Source organism: Pseudonaja textilis, chromosome 2 (assembly GCF_049901715.1).
Source record: "Pseudonaja textilis isolate UNSWEBS1 chromosome 2, rPseTex1.2, whole genome shotgun sequence".
Classification (NCBI taxonomy): domain Eukaryota; kingdom Metazoa; phylum Chordata; class Lepidosauria; order Squamata; family Elapidae; genus Pseudonaja; species Pseudonaja textilis.
Genome location: NC_141991.1, coordinates 11,526,343 through 11,545,799, shown reverse-complemented (window position 1 = coordinate 11,545,799; position 19,457 = coordinate 11,526,343). Strand labels below are relative to the sequence as shown.

Sequence of the window (19,457 nt, the reverse complement as noted above, 5' to 3'; positions counted from 1 at the left end):
TTAAGCCACTCTGGGAGTCTCCAAACTTATAATGAATATAGGTGTGCATTTCCCTGTTAGCTTGTGTCACCTAATTGTATCGGGTACCTTGTATTGGATACTTTGTGTTGTATATCACTTTCCCACACAGAGCTCTCACTCATGACCCCACGTGGTGCATCGGAAGATCTCTGACTCACCCTTTTTGATGAACACATTTTCACCTCCATCTCACCTCACTATAATTTTAGAAACTAGTCACTTTTACTTTTAATTAACCAGCATGGCAGCCACAGAAATTGATCAAATAAATATACAGATGAGGAACATCATGTTTAAGGTTGACAGCCTTTACTTGTAAGGAATTTTTCCTTTGTATCTTAACTTGGAGATCATTTTGAACTGTTTTCAAAAAGGAGTTTTGCAATCCAGAAGAAACCATTCTACATCTTACCAATCAGGTGTTTCTTTTTTTATCACAGTTTTAATTTATTGCATTTTGGGGGGTATAAAACACACTTTTTCAGCCTCCATGTGCTACATTTTCTGTCCTTTCTGATTCCTGCCACTTGGAATGGGGCAAAAATGGGGCATGCAGAGACAAGAATAGGCTATGTCAATCCCTGCAGCCCGAAACAACGGATGGTATGGAGGCAGATTCAACCGACAATCAGCTACTTATGCTAATCAGGCTGTGCTGAAGCTGTTTGCTTCAAGGAGGCAAATTGCTGGGAGGCAGAGGCAGATTTTTTTTTCTTGTTTTCCTTCCCAAAAGGTAGGTGGGTCTTATACTTTGCAGCATCTTATACTCCAAAAAAATGTGATATTTTAAATAAATTAAAAATAAATACAATTTTAAATAAATGCATTGATATATAAAATATACATTGATCAATCATTTAATTAGTCAGTTAATCTTTATAAAGTTTACAAATGGAATAGAAATGTAATCCATCTTTTACAATAAAGTTTAGTCTCAAATTTAAAATAAGTGGATATCTTATTTTAAAATCATGCATATATGAAGAATGGAGGAATGCATGTGAATTACACTATGAGGAGGAACTAAGTGTGACTTGATGTTTAATTTTTTTCTCATTTCATCCCTCCAGACTTTATTAAGTAGAAAGGCCCCAAGAAAAAGGAGGAACTAAATGAGGCATCTGCTTGCAATTGTATTCCTGCAATCATTTGGAAGTTGTCAGGGATTTCATATTTTTCTATCTGAAAGCCAGAGATTACTTGGCTAATGTTTCTGTCTACCTCCATGTTACATAGATGGTGAGATTAACCTCTTTCTTTTGGCATTTTTCTTTTTCTTTCCAGTCTCTGCCTCAGTCCACATGTGTGGAAAAATGTCAGCCAGGATTTGTCAAGAAAGTTCGAGAAGGAGAACCAGTTTGCTGCTATGATTGTGTTCCTTGTCCAGAGGGGACCATCTCAACTCAGGAAGGTTGGTGACACCATAGGGAAACCTTCTGAATTCATCCAAAGCACTCTGATCAATATACATCTTAAAGAGTCATATATGTTTGATGGTTTTGTTTTTAATTTCCATGGTGTCCAATTTCTTCCCTAATGGGAGGCAAAAGAAAAAGATCTCAAAGGATGAGTAAGGAAGAAGGATGTAATGTATTGGGTAGGAAATCTTTTTTATATATATTTTGCCAGTTTGGATGAGTCGTTCCATATTTATCTTCCTGAGAAATATATGAATTCCTTGTAACTTGAGATATGATTTTAGATCAATGCACTTTGCTCATCCAAATCAACCTTACACTACAGCCCAAATGATACATCAGTCATACATTTAATCAATTACTCTTTATTAAGATCATAAACTATAATAAGCTGAAATATCTAAATATCTGAAACAATGAAGGGGGAGAAGTTCGGTTCAAAGAACAAATAAAAACCGAACAGAGGACTCGTCATAAAATCATCAAGTGCATATTTACTTCCTACCTTTTCTTATATTTTCAATTTGCATTTTTAAATACTGAGATAAAAATTGTTATAATACCAACCAAAAATGAATATGGTTGTGGATCTGAATGGAAAAAAAAATACTAACATACAGTGCTGGGATTAAAAGGAACAAAAAGAAGGGGGGGGGGGAGGAGAACTAATAAAAGACCAATCTACGAATAGATACCAAAGGTGATTTCATTATCTCTTTAAAATTGTTGCCAAATCTAGAAAGGGTGGAAATGTATTGCTTCATCTTCCCATTTTTATTGGATAAAAAGACTTGGCAGATAACAGACTCAGTTCCTCTTCTTAAATTCCTTCACCAATTAATCTTTAATACTCTTTCTTTTCAAATTTATTGATCACATTTATATGGTGGTCTATTTCAGACAAAGTGACTTTTGGCGATACACAATTAAATCACAAATTAAAAATTAAAACAATGAGAATTAAATGCTAAGTTTAGTTTACTTTACTTTATTGTCATTGCACCTCATACAATGAAATCAAACACCATCTTCAGTGCACATCATGACCATGAAATTAAATACATAATGCACATCATTCACACTCCACACATTGAATTGAAAACCCACCCACCAACATGGTACTATACAGCATAATTCAACAGAGCTATTGCCCTGGGATACTGCCCTTTTTACACCCTATGTGTCCTTGTTTTTATTGTCCTGTACCATCTGCCAGACGGTTATAGTTCAAAAAAGGCTGCCCAGGATGAGATAAAGCTTTTAGAATATTTTGAACTTTTTTAAGGGAGCTATGAAGCTCTTCCAGAGAGGGGAGAGGGCAACCAATGATCCTCTGAGCAATGACATTAACCCTCTGGAGTCCTGACGTATCTGCCACTGTGCAATTGGCAAACCACACACAGGTGCAGTAAGTTAAAATGCTTTCTATGGAGAATGGTAGAAGGTTACCCGCAATTTTTCATTCACCTGTTGTTTTCTGAGAAGTCTCAGGTAGTATAATCTCTGCTGGGCCCTTTTGACCAATGCTGCAATGTGAGTACCCCAGGTCAGCTCCTCTTTTATGGTAACACCCATAAGAAATCAAGAGAGAAGTACATCAAGATGCTACCTACCATGCATCCAGCACACAGGGTTGTACTGTCAGGGGACCCCCAGGACTGTTGTAAAATGTTACATTTTAAGGGATTTCTAGAAGCCTTCAAAGTTTGGAGATACTCTCAATTTCATGATAATTAATGATTTTTTTCCTGGGAGGGGGCTCTATCCATCTACCCTGAAGTAGGCAGTGTTGCAACACTTCTCAAGAGGAACTCCGTGGATCTAACCACATTAGACAAATTTTATCGTGTGTCCAATCTTTTTAGAGCAGTTTATTGAGAGCATCAAAATCATGATTTTAAACATTCTTGGGATAAACGTATGTCCATCACCTGACAAAAATTTAATAAATAAACAAGTAAGTAAATAAAGAAATAAAGAAAGAACCTGGTTGGTTAAGTCAGATAAGAGAGGTAGTGGAACAAGATTGCCACATGACTATGCGGCAGCAGCAGCAACAAAAAAAAAAAGCTAACACAATCCTTGGTTGTGTATAAACAGAGGCATAGAATCAAAATCACATGAAGTATTAGTACCACTTTATAAAAGCTGTGGTGACCACACTTAGAATGATTTGGCATGCAAGAAGGTCTTTTCTCTAAAACATTGCCACTTTATGAGTCCCCAGAAGCCTACCTTTTCTAGTGCAGCTCCTACTCCACTCCACCCTGAAATTCAATAGTCCCCATCCCCTTAAACTTCTGGAGACTTGCTACTTCTCCCAGGAGTTCCCATGGGACAGTTTCTTGTTGCAGTCTGGAACTGGCGTTCCACAGGGAGCTCTCCCTCCCCCCCCTGTCTTTGTGGCAACTGAAAAGTAGCAATAGTTGCAATCAACAACCTTTGGCTTTAAAGTTGACAAAGGAGTTTGTGGCACCAGATATTTCTTCTTTTAATTTTATTTTCTTGTTCTTGTTTTTTATTGTTTAATTTTATTTAGTTCTTCTTGTTTGTACATATTTGGGGATCCTTTTGCTGCAGTGTAAGAATGTACCATTAATGATGCTTTCCTGTCTCTCAATATCACATCTCATTCAAAGTTTTCTTGAAATTTGAAAGACTATAACAAAAAAATATTATTTTTCTCAGACACTGAAAAATGTACAAAGTGCCCAGAAGAACAATGTCCAACCAAGGACCAAGTCCAATGTATCCCCAAAAGAATAATCTTCCTGTCCTATGAAGAACCTCTGGGCATCATCCTCGTCTGCTTTGCCCTACTCTTGTTCCTAACCACAGGCTTTGTTTTAATCATATTCCTTCAATACCTTGAAACTCCCATTGTCAAAGCCAACAACCGGGACCTCTCCTACATCCTCCTGGTCTCCCTCTTGCTTTGTTTTCTGTCCTCCTTTCTTTTCATTGGCCAGCCAAGGAAAGCCACTTGTTTTCTCCGGCAAACAATGTTCAGCATTGTCTTCTCAGTAGCTGTGTCTTCTATGTTGGCCAAAACAATCATGGTGGTGCTGGCTTTCCTAGCCTCAAAACCAGGAAACAAGATGAGAAGATGGTTAGGAAAGACCTTGGCCAACACTATCATCCTTTCTTGTTCTGGTGTCCAAATTTTCATTTGTGTCATATGGCTGGGAGTTTTCCCCCCATTCCCTGATTCTGACATGCACTCCCAGCCTGGAAAAATCATCCTTCAATGCAATGAAGGCTCTGTTACCATGTTTTATATTGTCCTCGCCTACATGGGTTTCCTTGCCATCATTTGCTTCATACTGGCTTTCTTGGCCAGGAACCTGCCTGGGGCCTTCAATGAAGCCAAACTGATCACTTTCAGCATGCTGGTCTTCTGCAGTGTCTGGATTTCCTTCCTTCCCACCTACCTGAGCACCAAAGGGAAATACATGGTGGCCGTGCAGGTCTTTTCCATCTTGGCATCTGGTGCTGGACTGCTGGGCTGCATCTTCCTCCTCAAGTGCTACATTATCATCCTTAGACCTGATCTAAACACTAAGGAACATCTCATGATAAAAATAGGGAAATGACAATGAAATTGTTTCTTAGGACCATAACATTTCATTATTGATTTCAAATTGTTATTGGTTTATATGCTTTGTTTGCCTCTGTGTGACAACTTATGTTATTTAAAACTGAAAGAAATAAAAATAGTTAGTTAGATGGGCTGCGGACTGCTTTAAGCTTGATGGGTCACTTCAGAGTTAGTTTGGAGGGTCTCAATCTCATCTTCATAGTTCTTTCAGAATTCAGAATCAAGTCTAGGACCAAAGCAATTATTGTATTCTTTCTGCAGTGCTTTTCAGCATGTCCTAGTGGGACTCCCTGAAATAATATTGAGAGTTGGCCCCCAAACAACAAAGAGATGCACTCTGTGGTATGTAAGAATTACATACTAAGGATTACACCTGTGAAAGTTAGGAACATAAGTAACACCATATTTATCCGATCTCTGACCTATGCAATAATTACTGGGATATTACTAGACTGTTATATAACTATAAACATAAGTTGATTATGTTCTGTAGAAATGTCCATTTTTTGGCTAGAACATGGAAATGTCAAATCTTTGGCAATGATAATATGTGAAATGATTTTGGGTCATCCTGACCTAAAAGGAATTGGTTAATGAGCTGTTGCATTAAAAACTTGCTCATGTTCAAAACAGGAAAAGAAGAATCCATGAGAATGGCGGCTTCCAAGAGATGAGGTTCTGGGAGGAGTTAGTGGACAAGTACCCAGAGAAATCTAAGGAATTACCAAGAGAAAAAAACAGGAAGGATGATGTGAATGTAGCCTGTTGCAGAACCCTATAAATGTAATATTCAATCTATGCCTGGTGTCCTCATATTCTGAATGTTCAGGAAATGAGGTCTTTTCTTCCGATTTTTGCAAATCTCTGAATAAATACATTTTTTATGGTTCTTTGGTCATTGTGTCAATTTTTGGTGTTTATAACAATTGGCCAAGCAAGGCCAGGAGCAAGACTTCTTCCTCTGAATGTCGACAGATTTTGAAAGCTGCAGATGCCCCCGCAGCTTTCAGTGGATTTAGCAGTTTGATGGATCTCTTGCCTTTGGGTGGGAAATTGCTCTTAGTGACCTGTGGACAGATGACCTGTAATGGCTGAGTTAACCCAGATACTGATGCACCAGGATACAGGTGAGCTAGCTTTTATAATTTGTTTTCCACTGTGTTGCAACACTGTTTAAAAAAATTTTTTAGGGTTGTTTAAACACTGGGTAGAAAGGGTTTTTTCTTAAGCCTGATAAGTTTATATTAGCCCTGTGTGTGTGTGTGATATTGCTGTACTTCTATTCTGCATTATCATTTCCTCTTTTCCCTTTCCTGTGTTAGAAGGGAGAGTGTTACTATTTCTAAATGGGGTCAAATTTTACTAAGCCAGATGCAGAGATCCTATCCGTTCCACCCTCTCCCCTCTGGGTGAATTGCTTAAATAATGGAGTGAGGTAGGGTTAAGTCTTTATAGAAAACATATGTACAAAGTAACAATAATTGAGCTTTGCACTGGGGTGTGGCCAATGCTTATCTTAATTCCACTGAACTATAGGTGGGATAAATTTGGAGAATCTGATTGTTATTGCATAAGAGCTTTGAGAAAATTTCTTGTTAAAAAGAAGTTAAAAATGCAATTGCCGTATGTGTAGCCCTGGATACACCTTCAGTGGGTGGATCCTTTTTATTCTACAAGTAAGAGAATTTTATAGGAAGCAGAGGAGGAGCGAAAGTGGGACCCACTGGAATATGCCAGCTGTCTAAGACCCCCTCCATATAAGATACAGAATGTAGCTGCTGTGGCTGTAGCTGTAGATGCAGACGGAGCTGAGAAATGTGATTTTCTGGCAGTAAAACAATATAGAGAATTAAAAAGGGAGTTGGTGTCGGGCCTGGAGCTCGCCACATTGATGAAATGATAGTGGAGGAGATGCCTACCGCTTTGCTTGCACCCAACGTCTCCTTCGGCATGTCACGTTTCAGTCAGCTGTTGAGTGGAGCTTCAATCACCTTTTGGGTGGCGATTCCAGAACTACAGGGCTTCACTGTTTAACAGAGGCTTTGCAACTATGAGGCTTCATTCACCTATTGGATCTGGAATTTGGACAGACAGGACTGCCGTGCTAGCTGAGGGGGAGGGGGAGACTACTGAACTGCCACAGGAGCTGTGTGGGAGGCTGGACTGAGGGTAGGAGGATTTGGTGTGGATGATTAGGCAGAGGGAGCAGGTGCAGGGGATAATTAGCTGAATGGGCAGATGTTAGGCTTGTTGAGGGGGTTGGGAAACTGCTATAAGGAGCACTGAGAGGCAGTTGCTCTCAGCGTTAGCTTTATTTGGTATCCCTGTTGTTGCCAGTTAGGATTGGAATTGCTCCCATGAACCTTTGAAATTCACCTGCAAGCCTGTGAGTAAAGTGCTTTGTCTGCGAGACTCTCCAGTACTCAGTGGAGGCTAACACCAATCTCTTCTTGAAAGTCTCAAGTGATAATGGTCCCACAACTTCTGAGGGCAAGCTGTTCCATTGGTTGATTGTTCTCATTGTCAAAAAGTTTCTCCTACTGTAATTTCCATGTTAAATCTTTTCTTGTTCAGTTTCCATTCTTCGTCCCTTGTTTGGCCTACAAGTGCTTCAGAAAATAGCTTGACCCCTTCCTCTATTCTTGGTAAATATTTTCCCCTCCACCACTTTCTTCTTGGACACTTTTCTTTAGGATGAGGACCATTACCATGTGACACAAAGTCTTAAAAAATGTGCTATGTTTGTTGAGCTGTCCAACAACTCTGAACCCTCTCATGTTGTGGGCTGCCCTTTTGCTTCAGATCAGCCTTTACTCAGAGTGGATCAGTGGTGGGATTCACTACTGGTTCTGTGAACATGGCTTGGTGGGCATGGCAGGGGAAGGATACTGCAAAATTCTCCATTCCCACCCTACTCCAGGGGAAGGATACTGCAAAATCCCCGGTCCCTCCCCACCCTACTAACCTGCTTTCCAGCTCCATTCTCCTGTGCAGGGCAACAAAAGAAGACTCAGCTGATCAGCTGGGACTCAGGAGGCAGGGGAATAATTTGGGGTGGGGCCAATCAGAGGTGGTATTTGCCAGTTCTCTGAACTACTCAAAATTTCCACTACCGCTTCTCCAGAACTGATCAGAACCTGCTGAATACCACCTCTGCTAAGAATCCCTTTTATTTCCTTCTCTGGCTCAAAACTCCCCATAGAATCACAGATAACAAAGGATCTCATCAAGCAGTAGCAGATTAAGAAAGCTTTTTGGGTCAAGAAGCTAAGCTAAGCCCAAGAAAAAATGAAGAGTTGGACTAAAAAAAAGTCACAAGAGTGAAGAATGTTCCATAAAATATTCCATAGATGTTCCATAAAAATTGAAGGAATTGACCCTAACTGGTAGCAGAGATCCTCATTCACCATGAAGATATTGGGTTGTTTGCTCCATGCCAAGTGACTAATCTATCCCCTCAATGCAGAGTTTCATAAGCACAACCAACTAATGAAACAAAGGCCCTCACAGCCCTCTTCAAAATGAGCAAAGATTTTTATCTTCCTACCTGCCAATTGACTTGTACACCATTTTTATGGCATTGTGTATGGGGCACCTGATTTCATTTTGGCCTCATTGGCATAATTCTTTCTTTGTGCTTGTGTACAACATCCATTTCCTTTAAGGTTTTAACTTTGGGCCTCATTAGTTCACACTGGGTGTTTCCTTTGCTTTGGTTACTTCCCATTGGTTTGCCAAAGTTTGCAATGACGAATATGATTGGACAAGCATCCTTTACTCTCATTTTCCACAGCATTCTTGGTCCTTCTAACAAATTTTTTATTCTATATTCCTCAGTAGAAATATATAGTTTTTTATGTATAATTTTTTTATTCTATATTCCTTCATGCCAGCTCAGGTGGATGAGTTTTACCAAAGAGCTTTCTGTGTCCTGTGTGACATTGCCCATTTTCTCTTTCGTTCCAGCTTCATTCTTTCCTTCGAACCTCTCAGTTCTATAATAATTCCATCAGTGGGGTCTTTTTGAATGAGAATGGAGAGCTGATAGCTGTCCTGGACATTGTGAACACAGTGATTTTTCCCAATCTCTCTGCTAGAAAACTGACAGTTGGAAATCTACAAAGAGTGGGATCCTTGGATTTTAAGTTGATGATGAACCAGAATACTATTGCAAAGATGGAAATGCAGAACAAGGTGGGGAAAAGACTTTATTCTGCCTTTTCTGAAGGTATTTCCAAGATGATTGCAGAATTGGAGCAAGGACAGACTTGATAAGTAATCTTTATTCTCCCAGAGAGATACATCTTCCTGTTAGATGTTCAACTGTCTATGAGAAAAATATCCTTAACTATCCCAGTTAATTGTTTATCAAACTTCTACAAGGAAGCTGGATTTATATCATGGGACAAAGTAATTGATTTTGTCAAAGCAGAAATCTATTCAACTCTCTTTTCAGTAGGTTCATTGAGAATTTAAATTAAAAGTTTAATGGGAGAAAAATTAATAGAGAAGATAAATACAATTCTTTATTGGACAAGTGTGATTGAACACACAAGGAATTTGTCTTCACTGCATAATCTCTGTGTACATAAAGCTATAAGTGATAAAACATGATCATAGTAATCATAAAAATCATAAATCAAAAGATTCAATACTTTCACCAAGTATAGGATACTAAATAAGCAATTAACATAAATCATATTAGGAAACTAAATAAAATGTAAAGCATAAAGGAACAAGCAGCAAAGTTATCATCATAAGTAGAAAAGGAGATAGGTAATAGGAAATATGAGAAGAATAATAGTAATACAGCCTTACTAAATAGTTTGACAGTGTTGTGGGGATTAGTTGTTTAGCAGAGTGGTGGCATGGGGGAAAAACTGTCCTTGTGTCTAGTTGTTCTGGTATGCAGTGCCCTATAGCATCATTTTGAGGGGAGACGGATGTGAGGGGTCTGTAGATATTTCCACAGACCTCTTTTTGACTCATGCAGTATGCAGGTCCTTGATGGAAGGCAAGTTGGTAGCAATTGTATTTGCTGAAGTTCTCATTACCCAATTGGAGTCTGTGTCTGTCTTGTTTGGTTGGAGAGCCAAACCAGACAGTTATAGAGTGCAAATGACAGATTCAATAATTCATCTGTAGAACTATATCAGCAGCTTGAGCTTTCTGCATTGGTGCAGAAAGAACATTCTTTGTTGTGCTCCTTTGATGACATTTTTGATATTAGATGTCCATTTTAAGTCTTGAGATATGATAGAATGGAGATACTTGAAGGTCTCTACTGTTGATACTGTGTTGTCTAGTATTGTAAGAGGTAATAGCATAGGAGGGTTTTTCCTAAAATCTATTGATTTTACCTTTTACCCTCTTTCTCTATTATACAGTTATCTCCCCTAAAGGTTACTACATAACCAAGATTAACTAAAGCCCTTACTGATAATAAATTAAATTTCAGTTTAGGTACATATAACACAGTTAAATGTTCATTTATACAAGAACAATATGCAGTACCTTCACCTGATGCTTTAATCTTCCATCCATTTGCCAGTGATACATGTTGTTTACTTGTGAACATCTTTACAAACCTTTTTCTATCTTTAGTAATGCACTGCGATGCTCCACTATCAACAACCCACAAATCATGGTTTGCAGTTGAATTGCTAGACATAGCTAAACCAACATTCTTCTTAGCCTTCTGGTGTTTACTAGTATTCTGTTGTTTTCCCTTCTTAAAGAATCTAGCTATATGTCCCCTAGCCCCAGAAGAAAAACCTTTCCTAACAGTATAGGCAGTTGAAGACAAATCCTCTTCTTGTGGTTGTTTCTTCCTCAGTTGGTTCCTATCCAACCGTCTTGCTTCTTCTAACAATCTTCCAGTTATGTCAGTCAGTGTCAGTTTATCTCTGGGCAGGACTTCCAGTGAAGATACATAGTCATCATAACTTTCATCCAATGAGGAAAGAATGATGTCAACTTGATGCAGCTCTGAAAATATCAGTTCCTTTTCATGTAGCTCTTGAAAAGTTCTTTTCATGAAATTTAAATGGGCTAATATATCTCCACCTTTCATGCTCTAAACAGTTTACATGTAAGATGTATGTGTGCACCTACACTATCATGGACATAAATCCTCTTCAAATTCTCCCAACACTTTGCAGCAGACTTTTCTCCACAAATATGGACTAGCTGCTGGTCACTCAGTATTAGTCCAATTATACAAAGAGCTCGTTCATTGTTCTGTTTAAAGTCAGCAATCTTCTTGGCATCACCCTCATTAGCTGGATCCCAAGCATTTACATATGGTGGGCCTTGAACTACATTCCATGACCCTTCTCTATGCAGAAGTAGACTGCACTTCATAGACCAGGAAGCATAATTTGTTCCATCCAACCAGGTTATCAGTGATAGCCTTGTTGAAGTGACTTGTGCCATCTTTACCAGGATAGTAACCCACAATGAAACAGTAAACAGCTGTCTGTATACAGTACTGTGCATTCACACGAACTCTCAGTTATCTGAGCCTGGTATGCCTTGGGCCCATAACCAGTGTTGAGGTAATTCCCCGTTAGGAGAATGAGCACATACAGGGAGACATATTTGAGAGTAGTGTTTGAATAATACACACACAGCACACAGATACACTGTACAGTAAATGTAGGTTTTTACTTCCAGAAAGGTTTAAGCAAAGTTCAAAATAAGCAGTCCAAAGTCATTCACAGGTAAGATCAGTCAGTTTTTAGTCCAGGGATAATTCAAAAATGAAGTCCAGTGTCAAAAACAGTTTAGTATCAGACTTCCATCAAATCCATGAATATCAGTCAATTAGGAAAAATGGAGGAACAGCAATACTTTCCAACTGAAGGGAAAAGAGTCACTCACACTCTCCCCTGAGACTAAGACTAAGAGCGCATCCTGTTGATCCCAGAGATATCGCAAAGTGCCTGGTAGATCCAGGAGAAGCTCTTTTTGCCAGCGGCAAAGAGGCAGCCATTAAAGCTGCTGAAGTTGGGACAGCTCCAAAATGAAAGAGAATGAAAAGAGAAAGTGTGCCGGTTTGGTGAGAACTTTTCTTTATTTTTAAATTTGAGAGGACATCCTAAGGGAAAGAAAGAATCTGTAAAAGTTTTTTTGACAGAAGTGAATAAGCAGTGATTTTAAACAGGAATGACAAAGTAATATTTTTATTTTTTCTTCTTATTGCTGATGATGTTATATTTTGAAACCGGACTGCTTTTTTCCTTTTTTTAATCTACTCTTTTCTTTCCCCTTTTTGATTTTATAATATATTAAGCCAGAGACTCCCTTTTAGTCTTTTTTTAAAAAAATATCTTTTTCCTTTTTTAATTAATTCTTATTATACTCTGCCAGAAAAGGAGGGGGAATCTGCAATGAAGGTGACTGTTGGAGGAGCGAGACCGCGTGGTAGACCTAAGCAATGCTGGATGGACACGATCAAGGCCGATCTAGAGATCGCGAAGGCAGACCCGATATACGTGGTAGACAGAGAGGTGTGGAAGCAGTACTCAAGGACATTAGCGGACCTCGCCAGAGCGCGAGACAAACGCTGAAGAAAAAGAAGAAGAAGAAAAGAAAAGGAGGGGGAAGTGAAAGCTAAAGAAACTTTGTAACACTGCCAACTAGAGGCTTGGAAATACTCTATTTTTCCTTTGACCAGACAAAGCTGAGAAAGAATTGAGACTTTTTTTTTCAAAGACATTGCCTGTTTGATCAGATAGAGGGAAGAGCATAAGAGAGTATTATTGTGGGTGCTCTTCTTCTATTATTGTGGGTGCTATCAACAGCTGAAGTTTGGTGTTGAAGCTTAGGAAAAAAAGGTGATAGGTTTTTGGAGAAGAGAGTTATAATAAGAGCCTTGGATAATTAAACAAAGTGCAATGTGCTCTTTTTCTTTTTTCTAAGTTGTGCTATCTCTCCTCATCAGCTTTATTTTATTTTATTTTTTGCAATAGCTATATGGATTTTGGATTTTTTTGGAGCTTGTCTTTGTTCTTTTTTTTCTTTCTGTCTTTGGAAGTCAAATCTCTATGCTTGCTTTTTTTTTTTTTAAGGGAATAGCCTTTTTTTCTCCTTTCCTGGTATTTTTGTTTTTTTATCTACTTTTCTGGTTTATTTTTATGCATTCTTTTCTATTTGAGACCTCTCAATTGGATTAAGGTGTTGAAGAACCTGAAGAATTTTTCCTTTCCTTTTCTTTTTTTTCAAGCCTTTTTCTTCATCTAACCAACCAATTGGATTAAGGTATACAAGAACCTGAAGAAATTTTGTCCTCCTTTTTTTTTATCATTACTATCTGGCTTCTTTTTTCTACTATTTTTATTTGGAACTACAATTGGTTATTTCACAATTGGATTAAGGTCTAGAAGAACCTGAAGATTTTGAATTGCTTAAAATGAGTAGGAAATTAACAGCTCCTGGTTCTTCAACTTCTGCTTCTTCCTCTCCACCATCTGGAGGACAACGTTCAATGCAGACAATGTTAAGGCAAGAAAAAGAACAAGAAAAGGTGACTCTGCAAATGGTTATGCAAGGAATTCAAAATATTCAAGCAAGATCAGAGAATATTGAAAAGAGAATAGAGAATAGAGAACATTGAACAGAGAACATTGAACAAAGAACAGAGAACATTGAACAAAGAACAGGGAAAATTAATGAAAAAGTGGAGAACATCCAACAAATGATGTTGAAGTATGATGAGAGATTCCAAAAAATTGAAGAAGAAGATAAACAAAGAGACAAGAAGATTGGAGATATTGATAATAGATTAATGGTGGTTGAACAAGATAAAAGTGGTATGTTGAGATAGGAGATGGATAGATCAGAATTCTATTTTATATTCCAAAACATAAAGGAAGAAAAAGGACAAAACTTAGCTCAGATAATGATAGAAATACCGGCTGAAGCTTTGGAAATAACTGAAGAGAAGATGATGGTTGGAATAAATGAGGTCTGTCGAGTTTTCACAAGATACGCGATGAGAAATAGCTTACCAAGAGAAGTTCAGATTAGATTTATAAAGAAAGCCATTAAAACGCAAATATTGCAAGTGGCAAAAGAGAAAACATTTAAATAAAAAAGATAAGGAGATTGTGGTCTTGAAACAAATACCCAGAAGAGTGAGAGAGATGAGAAGAGAATACTGATTCCTGACCAAATTGTTACTTTAAAAAGAGGTGAATTACAGATGGCTGATTCCAGAAGGTTTAATGTTCACATGACAAGAACAGAGATACAGAATTGACTCAGTTGAGAAAGCTGAAACATTTTACACAGAATTCTTCAGTGGGGAGGAAGAGGCAGAAAAAGAAATTTCACTAATTGAATTCCAAGCAGACTCCCAAATGATGACTGGAAAAGATGAAGGTGCAGTAGTTGGAAGAAGGAAGTCAAAGAACAATGTGAACCAAGATCTACAGGAGCTGTCAAACCTAACTATAAAATATAACCACGGAAGAGAAAAAATTGATTACAATTAATATAAATGGACTTAACTCAGCCGTTAAAAGAAGAACTCAGCCATTAGTTTCATAAATTAGAGAAATTAAAATTTGATATAATCTGTCTACAAGAAGTACATATTAAAAAACAATATGAACAATTGTTGATACTGCCAAAACTAGGGAAAATATTTACTTCCTTGACACAATGTAAGAAAAGAAGATATATTATATATTAAAGAGACCATCCCAGTGAAATTGATTCATACCAATGATGGAAGAATACTAATGGTGGAAATAATGGACAATAATACGAAAACACTCCTGATTGCAATCTATGCCCCGAATGACAAACAAGAAGAATTCTACAAAAAATTACATATGAAAATAATTGAACTGGACTATGCTAATATAGCTATGATGGGAGACTTTAATGGAATTGTAGACAATAAACTGGACTATACAACACAGAAAACAATAAAGCAAACAGAAAGACTCTCCCTAAATCTTTTTTTAAAATGGTAGATGAAATAAACTTAAAAGATACATGGAGCGAAAGAACTGCTAAAATAAACAATACACCTTCTATTCAAATAGACACTTATCACAGTCCAGAATAGATATGATATGGATGTCAACAGAATTAATAACTAATATTCAAGAAATAAATTTTGAAACAAGTACTTGGACAGATCACAATCCAATGACAATTAAATGGAAAGGACAAAGAAGAAGATCTAGATGAAGTTAAATAATACTATTTTAAAGTAAAAAGACTTTGCACAGTGGATGGAGAAAGAACTGGCTTTTTTCTTTAGAGAAAACAAAAAAGAAGATACATCAGTTCAGAATGTGTGGGATACAATGAAGGCATATGTCAGAGGCTTGATAATAGACTATACAAGGAAAAGAAATACCATGAAAAGATTAGCCTCCAAGACATTAGAAGATGAGTATAAAGGACTTGAAAAAGAGCTACAGAAAATGCCACAGAAAAAGGACATCAAGTTAAAAATGGATATAGTTAAACATAAAATGGGTCAAATAGAAAAAGAAGAATTAGCACAGAAAATTAGAGGTGCTAAACATAATTACTTTGAAGATGCAAATAAACCTGGTAGATGGTTAGCATATAAATTGAGAAAGGAGAAAGAATCAAGGAAAATATTGCAATTAATAGATGACCAAGGCCAAGTTTGCTACGGTAGTAAAGAGAAGAAGAAAATCATTCGAGACTATTATGGGAAATTATACACACAAGAGAATATTGCTGAGGAAAGAGTTAAACAGTATTTACAGAATGCTAATTTACCCCAGATACCTAAAGAGATTGAAACAATGTTAGAAAGCAATATAACGATGATGGAGTAAACTGAAGCACTTAAGAAGCAAAACAATGGAAATGCACCAGGCCCAGATGGACTTATGGCAGAATTTTATAAAACATTACAAGAATCATTGAATTTTCCATTGCTAGAAGCTATGACTGAAGTTATGTTAAAGAAGAGAATACCTAAATCATGGTCAGAAGCTTATATCACACTTGTTCCAAAAGAGGAGACCGATCCATTACAAATCAAGAACTATAGACCTATTTCCCTGCTAAACGCAGATTATAAAATCTTTGCTTCAATATTGGCAGAAAGATTATTAAATAATAAGTAAATATTTAAATAATTTTATCCATCCTGATCAAAATGGATCTCTGCCAAAGAGACAAATTAAAGACAGTATGAGAGTAATCTTGGACACTTTGGAATGCTATGAGGCACATCCTGAAAAACAAATGGCTCTGATATTTCTAGATGCGCAGAAGGCATTTGATAATGTGAATTGGCAATTCATGTTATTACTGCTGGAACAGATGGGCTTTGCTAGAAAATTTATTCAAGCAATAGAAGCTATATATCATAAGCAGACGGCAAAGGTAATGATAGAGGGAGAACTGACAGAATGTATCGATATAAGAAAAGGAACAAGACAAGGGTGCCCACTATCACCTCTCTTGTTTGTGTTAACTTTGGAAGTGCTAAACAGAAATATTAGAGATGAAAAGAATATAAAAGGGATGAAAATTAAAAAGGAAGAATTTAAGTTGCAAGCATTTGGAGACAATCTAGTTTTTATCTTAGAAGACCCACTAGAAACAGCATCAAAATTGATAGAAAAGATAGAGACATGGAAAAGTGGCTGGTTTGAAAATAAATAAAGACAAGGCAAAGATTTTGACAAAGAATATGCTATCAAGACAAAAGGAAGAATTGGCAGACCTGTTGAAAATTCAGGTCACGAATAAGATCAAGTACTTGGGGATATACTTGACAGCAAGATGTAGTACACTAAAAGAGAATAATTATATTAAACTTAAACAGCAGATAGCACTAGATTTGGTGAAATGGGAAAATCTACAACTGTCATTAATAGGGAGAATATCAACAATCAAGATGAATATATTACCCAGAATTTTATGCTTGTTTCAAACAATTCCAATTAGGCTTGGAAAAGACTACTTTGTAGATTTAAATAAAATTGTGTTGAAATATATACGGCAAGGTAAGAATGCAAGAATAAAGTTTAAACTTTTGCAAGATGCTAGAATAAGAGGAGGATTTGGTTTGCCTAATTGTGAATTGTATTATCAATCTACAAATCTGATGTGGGTTAAGGAATGGATAACACTAAGAAATAGTAGATTGTTGACATTAGAAGGACATGATTTGTTGTTTGGGTGGCATGCTTTTTTATGGTATAAAGGAACTAAAACACAGGGGTATTTTAGAAGACATATATGGGAGTCTCTGTGGTTAAACCGGGAGAAGATTAAAAGACAATGTTATTTGAAAATTCCATTCTGGCTATCGACTATTGAAGCATTTTCTTATCCTATAATATACAAAAAGGAACAAACAGTTAGATATGGTGAAATCTTGAATGAAAAGGGTGAACTCAAATCTATACAAAAACTAGAGGAACAAGGTATAAAGATGGACTGGTTTTCATATGCGCAAATACATTCAAGGTATGATAAAATTCTAAAATAGAAAGTTTCTATGAAAAAGTGACTGATTTAGATAAGATTTTGACAGGTACTAATGAAAAGGGGATTAAAAAATTGTATGGGTATTTATTAGAAATTAAATTAGAAGAAGAACAAGTTAAAAAAACTATGATTGCTTGGGGGAAGAATTTTGGATATGGAATTGATCTAGAGAAATGGCAAAAATTGTGGTCTCAAAATTATAAAATGACAATGTCAACAGCATATAAAGGTGATAATTTATATAACTTGTGAGTAATGGTAAAAAAAAAGGATAGCACAAAAGATTGTAACCAACTAATACACTGTATGTATATAATTGAAAGAGGGTTTTATGTGTTTATGTGTTGTTTGTATATTTGTTGTAAAAAATTAAAACTTTTTTTTTAAAAAAAGAGTTAGGGATGAGGCAAAGAGTGGAAAAAGGAAATCAGTCAAAATACTAACACAAATATTTTTTAATCTAATATGTACACTGCTTATAAAATTAGGCTTTATAATCAATTTTCAAAGGATTGTTGCAGAGACAAAGACTTACCCAAAAAGTCCTTCATGGGGTCAAATATCGGGTCTGGGTTGTATTGGGCAATAGGAGTTGTGTTGAATTTGTGAATTTGTGTTGAAATCATGGATTATTTTTAGGGAAGATGGGTGATTGAGCACAAGACAGGAACAGAGGGGTAGAAGAGGGGAAATGTCTAGAAGACACCTGTAAAGTGGCACATCCATATCTTCATTATAGAATAGAGGGAAAAGCAGAGAAAGGGTTGCTTATAAGTGCAGACGGTACAGAACATGGTGCTAGAAAGGATATCACCTGATTCACACAGAGTGGAATGGAGGAACATCCTGCCCTGAGAGGTCCAGAGATTTTGGCATTGATATCAGAAGGAAGACAAGAAGGAAAAGCATGGAGAGGTTTGTAAGAATGTGGAAAGACAGGAGGCGTCAATGTGTGCTCCTTTCAAAATCCAAGAAAGAAATACCCAGACTCCATGGTTTAGAGCAAAGTTGTTCTTTTACTGGATGATGAAAAGGAAGCTACAAATGAAATTCCGAAACTGAGGATTTGGCGCGCAGATCACACATACAAAGAAATGGAATTGTTCCCACCCCCCGAAGTTCAGAAGTCTCTTCCAATTAAAAGTTCGGAATATGATCATGTGGGCATCTTCAGGTGGTGATGAGGCCTCTGTCCGTTGACCTTGACATATTTTGATAAGACTTCGCAGCTGCGCAAAAGGGATAGAGACTAGCAAGGAAATGAAAAGTTGAAAAGAAGAAACCATACACCCCCTCCTTCTTCTGCCCACAGTAAAGGAATGCAAAACACCTCCAGCTCTCTTCCCCCCCACAATTACCCCTCCCCCCGTTGCTAATGACAGCCAAAAGAAATTAAGGCTAGCAATAGAGAAGATATGGGAGAAATAAATGAGATAGATAGTAGTTAGGGTAACCGAAGGGATCGTGAGGCTGACAGGTATACTTTATAAACCTCCTGGCTATTTTCCTGACAGAGGGTAACCACAAGCAGGCAGTGAAACAGGCTTGCTTCGAGAATAAGTCAATCACAGTCCAAATGACTGTATTCCCTCCACTCCCTAAGAGATCAACTGTAAATTTCCTCCCAGGGCTGGCAGGAGTCAGGGACTTGTTGGAGAAGCTCAGGGGGCTTCCCCAGTCTCACTTTTATGGCTGCACATAGAGTACAACTCTTAACATAAATTTCTACATCTGCCTTCATCTTGGGTCACCCAGAATTGCCTTCTGGTTAAGTGGAGGATCTTTTGGAATCTGAAGGATCTGGAGTCTCAAGCTGGCAGGGGCATACAGTTTGGACCCTTTCCAGGCCAATTCCTCCCTTAGATCCCAGTTCTCACCAGACCACTGGACAGCTACAGGTGCAGACTTCAATGTTGCTGTCA

General features: G+C 37.3%; 3 protein-coding genes across 3 annotated transcripts in view; all 3 read left to right on the top strand.

Annotated features, from left to right (window-relative positions):
• Positions 1 to 19,457, top strand: part of LOC113451824 (vomeronasal type-2 receptor 26-like) — a 500,191-nt gene that overhangs the window by 286,387 nt on the left and 194,347 nt on the right. The window lies entirely within an intron of this gene.
• The window catches only part of LOC113451996 (vomeronasal type-2 receptor 26-like), a 452,458-nt gene that overhangs the window by 252,140 nt on the left and 180,861 nt on the right, over positions 1 to 19,457 (top strand). The gene's annotated exons all lie outside the window — the stretch shown is intronic.
• Positions 565 to 5,032, top strand: LOC113452320 (vomeronasal type-2 receptor 26-like). The gene is made up of 3 exons (XM_087927662.1): positions 565 to 624; positions 1,306 to 1,432; positions 4,128 to 5,032. The coding sequence occupies exons 1-3, from the start codon at positions 565 to 567 to the stop codon at positions 5,030 to 5,032; spliced, it is 1,092 nt and encodes a 363-aa protein (XP_087783788.1).